The sequence below is a fragment of the Microtus ochrogaster genome, linkage group LG5 (genome assembly GCF_000317375.1).
Source record: "Microtus ochrogaster isolate Prairie Vole_2 linkage group LG5, MicOch1.0, whole genome shotgun sequence".
Classification (NCBI taxonomy): domain Eukaryota; kingdom Metazoa; phylum Chordata; class Mammalia; order Rodentia; family Cricetidae; genus Microtus; species Microtus ochrogaster.
Window position 1 is genome coordinate 1,976,563 of NC_022031.1, and position 8,297 is coordinate 1,984,859.

The following is an 8,297-nucleotide window of genomic DNA, read 5'->3' on the forward strand; positions in this document are numbered from 1 at the left end:
CACACTTGGCTCAGGGCACCAGGCACCGAACGACACACCTACCTTCCTGTTGTGAGACCCGAAGCTTCTGACCGTTACAAAAGGCTCCTTTTCCCTTCCTGCCAGTATACATCTTATCTTCCACACAGCTATACACAACTCCAAACTCCATCTGCAGAGGGAAACAAGCCTTTTAGCAAACCTCAGTATTTTTCAATTAATTGGTATCTGCTTCTGAATAAAGTGACGAGAAAGTCTAGACTACTAACAAACCTTATTCGAACAGCCCAAACACAGTAGGTCATTAATTGGTATGTGCTTCTGAATAAAGTGACGAGAAAGTCTAGACTACTAACAAACCTTATTCGAACAGCCCAAACACAGTAGGTCATTAATTGGTATGTGCTTCTGAATAAAGTGACGAGAAAGTCTAGACTCTAACAAACCTTATTCGAACAGCCCAAACACAGTAGGTCGTCAGACCTTAGTCCCACTCCTCCCTCTCTCCTAGCCTCAGACGCAGGCAGCTTTTTGTATTTTCTACAATGAACACTGTGTCATCCATTCTCTGACAAACTATCCACAGATCCTCCTTCTCTTCTGGTACTTCTCACTAAACATCTCCCGTCCATATTGCTCATTTGAATTCTTGCCCCCAGTACCTCCATGCTGAATTTAATTGCTAACACAATGGTACCAGGAGGTTTGGCCTTGAAGAGGCAACTGCCTTCTGCCAGGCAAGGATTCATTCAGCCTTCTTCCTCCCCAGCAGCACGAGAGACACAGCCTCAGGAGAACAGCTTCACCAGACACTTCCCTACACCCCGCCCCCACTGTGTGCTGAGTTCTGTCAAAGCAGCCCCACTCTCCAGTTTTGCGCTCGGCATCTCCACACCCTACGGTCTGCAGTCTGCACTGACCAGCCAGTCTACGGCATGTGTAACAACCTTTGCTGACCCCAAAGGCTTTGCTCTAAAGAACTGGAGACGGGCGGTCATCCTCAAAGCTCTTCAATATTTAACTCGAAAGCTCCACGTTCCCTGAGGTGTCCCTTAGAAGTTGACCCCTCAGGCTTTCTACCCATCCTGCACCACTTCCACTTCCCTTCCAGCACTTCAGATTCTCAGGTACTTCCACGATCACAGACTCAACTACTAACAATAATGTTGGCTCCAACAAATCCCATCACGGGAGTCTATGTGTTGTAACTGTCTTGCAGAAACCTCTTTTAAAGAGGTCAAAAAAACTGTTCTTTGTGGTAAGACTTTTCTTTCTTTCTGGAAAACTTTAAATTTTCTAAGTGGCAACTAACATAGCCAACTTGTAAGACAACTTCTGCTCGGAAGCCGCCCACTGCACGACAGACAGCGCTGGTACATTCTCTTCTGCATTCCTCTACACGCTACCTTCAGCTGAGGACACACCTGACTGCAACCAAGGACGGATTCAAAAGCAGAGACCACTTTCTGCTCAGGCTGAGTCTATTGTAAAGGCTGATTTAGGACCACTGGGCATGCTACAGGAACAATGCGGTCTATAAACAAGGGCTCATTTGTACTAAGTATGTGTATGTGTGTGTGTATGTGTGTGTGTGTGTGTGTCGTGTGTGTGTGTGTGTCATGCGTGCATGTTGCTAAGGATTCAATTGAGAGGTTTATATACGCTAGGCCCTAGCACTTAGCCTGGGCTTTTATTTCAGAAATTTCTGAAATACACTTTTGTTCATGCTGATCAAATGCAGTGCACAAGTTCCTTGAAGATAGCAGTCAAACAGCAGGGTACAAAGAGACCACAGTAGCTAACAGATTTTACTCTACTGGGTTTGGTATGAAAGTATTCAATTACGTCTAAGTTCCAAACATACCCTGCTATGTCCAGCCATTCTCTGGCCCCTGACATATCATCATCTTTCAATGTCTCCCTGCATTAACATCATGAAGACATGCTTAGAAATGTCCCACTCATCTCTGAGACATTTTAAAGTCACACTAACCCCTGTCATAGCTGTATGTGTCAGAACTATGGTGGTGGCTTGTGTTTCCTTCCCTTGTGTTCAAGTTCTCTTTCCAACTACGGCTTCTCAGGAAACAACCTCGTCCCCTGGAGATGCATGTGAAGATGCCCAGTCTTGTGGTTTACATTTATAGTGATGCGGTGGCACAAACAGAGCACAAGAAAGATTTATTTTTTTTTTTCTCAAAAAAGGAAAGCAAGATATTTGATGGAACATACATTTAAGACATACCTGTTTATTTACAACGAAGCCAATTGAAACAGCTACAAAAGGAAACCTTAAAAAAAAAAATTCACAAACTAACCAAGACAGAATTTAATTTCAACAAGTACTTATAAGATTTTCAAATTAATTTTCATAACCCTGAAGATTGAATATGTCACAAGTTATGCATATAAATTGGAGAAAGACGCACATCTATACACACACACAATGCTTCTACAGACATTCACATATTCACATGACTGAAAGGCTCATAAGGACCTGGCAACAATGTCACTTCCCTCAGCAGCAGGGAGACAGAAGGGGGGCAGAAAGTGTCCTGCACACCACACTACAGCTCTTGAATGTCAAATACTGTAAATAAAGTAGCTATGTACAGGCTTTATTTTCAAAATGCAAATTTAAGGCTGGTCACAGGTAAAAGGAAAACATTCCTCTCATTTTCCCCACCGGCAATAAACACAGGGAGAAATAGTTTGTTCCTATTCTCACATGAAATTCGGAGCTGAATGTTAGAAAAATAAACCGTTAGCCACAGTGATTTTTACGGCTTCTAGTTTGTACAGAGATATTATATTCTCATACACAAGTGAACTGGAATTCTAAAAAAAAATTAGGCAAAATAGGTTCAAACATAACTGAGATAAACCTTGGTCCTCTGGAAAAGCAGTCAGTGCTCTTAACCACTGAGCCATCTCTCCTCCCTGGGTTTAAGTAGTTTTAAAACTGAGGCTGAGAAAGACTAACTTGTATGAAGTCACAAGCCAAGTGAAAAGCTGGAGGATTCAAATCTCAGCCTGAAGATCCTAACGCCCACATCCCTTGTTGCACCCTCTTTTCTCTCTGAGTAAACTCTGTACACTGTGATCAGTGCAGTTACCAGCTCCTTTACTGATCTCAAGCGTCCGAGGCACTCCTCACATGTTTAGATTAGATCGTCAGAGTAACAAAGTGTGGAGACCAGATACACCACACAAGGCCAGCCGGCACCACTGCTTCACTCATCCACATCTCAGAAAACACTGCACAGTGCACTTAGCTCCTTCACTACATTTTCTGGACGGTTTCTAAAACAATTTATACAATTTCCTAAAGTGTGTGTTGCCTTGACAGAGAATCGTCCCCTACTCTCCCTCCCCAAAACACAGCAGTAATGACATTAAATTAAAGGTGTACCTATGCACAAAGTTGGTCGTGCCGTCAACAGGGTCAATGATCCACGTGGGCTTGTCGGTGAAGACTGTCTTTTCCCCAGCTGCCACAGATTCTTCCCCAATGAAACTGAAAGCAAGAAACACAAACTTCTAACCTCTACATTGGATTCAGGACTTTAACCTTCATCTCCTAAGCTCCAAGGTCTACCACTAAGCACAAGCCAAGCCTAGACTATTATTCTAACGTAGCTTTTTTTTGGGGGGGGGGGGGGAAGGTTTGAGACAGGGTTTCTCCATAGCTTTGGAGCCTGTCATGGAACTCGCTTTGTTGACCAGGCTGGCCTCGAACTTACAGAAATCCACCTGCCTCTGCCTCCTAAAGGCTGAGATTAAACATGTGCACCACTACCATCTGGCCTAGTTTCTTTCTAAAAATATAAAACACACACACAAACATAACAAAGCTCTACTTTCCCCAGAACAAAGGCACATGAAACAGTACAAAATCCTAAACACAATACTGGCATAAACGCAGGGAAACACACGCACATCTGCAAATGTCATCCACAAAATGAGAAATTAAGGAAATACAGTGATTTCAAAAGTAAGAGCACAGGGCTGCAGATGCCTGGATCCCAACACTCTAGGTACAGGAGAGAGAATAATCAACTCCTGGCCAGCCTGGGCAAGAGTGAGACTTTGTCTTAAAATCAAACAAACTGAAATAAATAAGAAGAGCACAACTTCTCTAGTTCCTATCAAGATGGAGAGTCCATAGAGCACTTTCTGAGTATGAAGCTGCCTCCTAACTTAGACGACAGCAGGAGTGACAGCTGCATGGCCTCAGCACTGGCCTGGCAGCTGTCATCTTGTTCATACTGTCTCTCCTTCCCTGTCTCAGAAGACATAGCAGACAGCCCACAGGGCGCTGGAGCTGCCAGCAGACACAGCAGACAGTCCATGGGGCGCCGGAGCTGCCAGCAGAAACAGCAGACAGCCCATACGGTGATGGAGCTGCCAGTAGACACAGCAGACAGCCCACGGGGCGATGGAGCTACCAGTAGATACAGCAGACAGCTCACACAGTGATGGAGCTGCCAGTAGACACAGTAGACAGCCCACGGGGCGCTGGAGCTGCCAGCAACCACAGATGCCAAGGGATTCTCCCGACCTACTGGAGCTGTGGTGGCAGCACCTCTGGACCACTGACTAAAAGGAGAAGAGACCTCAGTCAAGGTCATGCAGCCCAGCCACTCCCATCTTCCCAACTCTGGCAAAATTGTGAAGCAGTATGTCTGTCACTTAGAATTATTTTAATAAGAGTGACAGGTGACAGAGAAGAGCCACTAAGTTAATGAGAATATAAATTTACTGACAAAAATGACTGTCCATGCAACCATAAATTGATTTTATAAATGGTGTCTGACTTCACTGGCTTTCTTCTCTCCTGTTTTATTTTTTGACTTGTTTATTGTTTGAACTGTCCTAATAAATATTTGTCCTCCTTCCCTTTCCTCTTACTTCTAAGCTGTTTTATTTAAGGAAGTATGTTCAGTCACAACTCTAAAACATTTCTCCTTCTCAGTGGCTAAAAGACTGGCAATGGCTGATGCCACAAGGAGGTAACAGAACTACAGCATTAAATTTCAAATTCTTAAAGTTCTGGGGATCAGACTCGCGGACTGGAGCACACACAGAGTGCTCTACCGCTGACTGTTTCCAGGCTGGAGTTCCCTGAGACCACACACACTATCCAAAACAATGGCCCAGACATCACCCCGGTGTCTTCCCCCTGGCCAGCACCCTCAGTAAGCTCCTATTCAAGCCTAAGTCAACCTACAGTTTGACATAGCACTAGCCTCGCACACAGATTACAACCTAGGCTTAATTTTATCACTTTAAATTGGTGCAAGAAATACCTGTGAGATGGATACTTTTCCTTTATTGAAGAGAGAAGCATTTTTTCAACGTTCTGGTCGGTAACTGTTACCAAGTCAGCAGGAGAACTTTTAATCATGACATTCATCTCATTTTGTAGAGCTTCACGAATCATCTAAAAAGATGTTTTTGGTAAGAAAGTAAAAAATATGTAAGTAATTTTAGACCAAACAAAAGGTAAATTACAAAAATAATTTCAAGCTTTCAATCAGTCTTACATGATGTTCTTAAATTTTTCTTTCAGAAATGTCTATGAAATAAGGTAATTTTAGAGTTATGACCTTCTAGGTAAAATATTACATAATTTCATATCCTATTTTAGATTCAGGACTGTCGCCACAAAAGCTTAACAATACAAACTGAAAATTCCAGCTGGAGATGTCATGTAATACCAGTGCTTACCTAGCATGCACACAGTCCTAAGTTCCATCCCTAGTGCCACACACGCACGCGCACACGCGCACACGCGCGCGCACACACACACACACACACACACGCACATATGCACACGGCACACACATGCACAAATGCATGCATGCGCGCACACTGTATTTAAAGTGTAAAACTGCAAATGTGAATCAGAATATGCTTTAGCAAACACGGTTGTACTGCAATATCTACACACATCCCACTCTGGACACGAAACTAGCCCATACCTCTCCAGCTCGTCTTGCGAGGGTGACCGCATACTCCATGCATTCCTGCCAGGGGTCCGCCATCTTCTGAACAAGTTCGACACAGGCAAGCACAGACAGTTAAAAACTCTGCAAACATCTCAACTAGAAACTCACTTTTGATTCACCTTCCCTGGTTTACAGTTCAATGCTTTGCCTAAGATATAGGCCTAGTAAAAATCATTTTGAAATATCACATATTTCACCTGCATAGTAGAAACCTTTTGTTACTGTTATTGTTTTGAGACAGTGTCTCATAGTCTAGGCTAGTCTCAAACTCCTGATCCCCTGCCTCTACTTCCCAAGTACTAGGATTAGAGGCATATGCCACTATACCCAACTTAATATAAGAATTACCAAAGGGGGAAAAAAAAAGTTCTAGGAATTTTTTCTCCCAAAGTGTCCATATAATATCAAATTTTGGGAAGTGGCCATACCATGTCATATTGTGGGGATCCAATTGAAGCTTAGGTAATAGATACGGTCAAGAAATAGTCTGAAGGTTAGGTGTATGACTAGGTGGGGAACAAGATAAAGAGCTCCAGGAAGGCTGAAATAAAAGTAGTTTTGAAGACAAAGGAGCAAAAGATGTCTGTGTTAACTACATTCAGGAAGTGCTTTGCACATGGAATTTTTTTTTTTTAAATAAGGTTGTAAAAGTTAAGAACTTAAGGCGCACCGATCAGAAACACTTTGCCAATGTTATATGGGCAGACTTTACAGAATGCATACTCAATTCTGATTGGAAAGTTCCTTGCTTTCTGTTACAGCATTGGGGGCGGAGATTCCTAGGTCTAAAAATATAATTATAGAAGTAAAGGCACCATTTACTTCCTGGGCTTGGGGGGGGGGGAGCATAACCGTGTGACACCACAGCTTGACCACACACTAACTGTTCCTAGCACAGAGATTCATGGAAACGGTCACACTCAGAAAAGGTGGTCTTTTTTTATAAAGCCACACTAACTCTGCTTCACAACTGAGAGCAAGTGACACCGTGTTCCTCTTTAGAAGCGTGTGAAATCTCTGCCTCATTGCACAGGCAGAGAAACGCGGGGACACGGAGTATCTACTGGGTGTTGCTTTGTTTTCCTTTCTACTTGAGACAAGGTGGGCTTCAAGTTTCCAGACTGATGGCAGGCATATGCCATCATGACTAAATGCCTTTTCTCCGTGATACAAGCATTCGTGTAACCGTGTAACAGACCCTTTGCGAGTTATAAGCTGCTTAGAGCTCTTCAAAAATGCTTTGCGAATTTTATCTTCTTGTCTCCTCGCAGCCTGACACTTGGGCTGGTCTGCTCAAGCCTCTTACAGGCCATCTTGTGTCAACACTAACAGAACACCGCTTCAAAAGACATCCATCCTATCTTCAAAGGACCATCCAGGGAACAGATGTCAGCCAAGAGATATCTGTACAAAAACCGCTGTTGCTTCACAGCATTTAGTCAGTTCTAGGCATGCGCTATCTTTTCAACCAGTCTGAAGAGATTTCTTGAGGAAAAGGGGGCTGATAAATAAATTTTTCTGAGATGCCTTGAAATGGACAGAGGTCCAGAAGAGGGAAGAAATAAAGGAAGTCAATTAGGTAACAGTTGTTGGGGTTTGTTCTTTTCTCGGGGACGAGACTGGGGCAATAATGGAGAACTAAGAAGCCTGTGAGCTGAAATCCAAAAATACCGCCAGCTACAGATCACAGACGCACTTTTTAGCCTTGTTGCTGGTAGTTTACAAAATGTGCCCCAAGTCTTGGCCCTTTTCCTAGCTAGTATATTTAATAAGCCCTTTTATTTCAAAGACCTCTTTGCCCCAGGACCTGTTTTTCGGGGGTCATAGTCTTCACTTTGGGAACAAAGCCATACAGACTTAAAACTGTTTCTGTCCTGTAAAGCCGCTCCACTCCCCTGTCACCGCTCCAGACGCAAAAAATCACCGGACCTGGGCCTGCCCACCCCTGACCCAGGGAACTTGCCAGATAGTTCCGCAGAGTCGGGCTTGTTCTGCGACCCAGAACCTCAGCGATCAAGGAAGGTGGCCTGGCGAACCCGCTCGGCTGTTTCCGGAGTACTACGGAAAGCATACCAGGCAGGAGCGCCCGCCCGCCGCCCCGGCCCAGCATGGGGGCAGCTCGCCACAGCCCGTGCCTCGGCTGTCGAATAACGGGGTGCGGGATGCAGGGACAGAAGGGACTTACCTCGCGTGAGCGCACGGCGCTGCGCAACTGCCGGGGTCGAGGGCTCGGCTCTTCCGGAGGTAACGGGGCTTGCTCGCACAGGAAGTCCCGCCCCTGAGAGCCTTCGGGCAGGGCCGGAACCT

General features: G+C 44.5%; 1 protein-coding gene across 3 annotated transcripts in view; it reads right to left on the reverse strand.

Moving 5' to 3' along the window:
- Impa1 (inositol monophosphatase 1) overlaps positions 1-8,297 on the reverse strand; it is a 17,593-nt gene extending 9,296 nt beyond the window's left edge. Inside the window, exons 1-6 of one of the 3 annotated variants that reach the window (XM_013351761.2) lie at positions 8,176-8,297; positions 5,964-6,026; positions 5,289-5,422; positions 3,392-3,496; positions 2,225-2,270; positions 43-151 (exon numbers count right to left, since the gene is read on the reverse strand). In XM_013351761.2, coding sequence (XP_013207215.2) covers positions 43-151; positions 2,225-2,270; positions 3,392-3,496; positions 5,289-5,422; positions 5,964-6,026 — 457 coding nt within the window. In that variant the 5' untranslated portion in view covers positions 8,176-8,297. Of the gene's footprint in view, positions 1-42; positions 152-2,224; positions 2,271-3,391; positions 3,497-5,288; positions 5,423-5,963; positions 6,030-7,953; positions 8,094-8,175 lie in introns of those variants that run through there. The other 2 variants (XM_005361812.3, XM_026786732.1) reach the window with 2 other exon arrangements.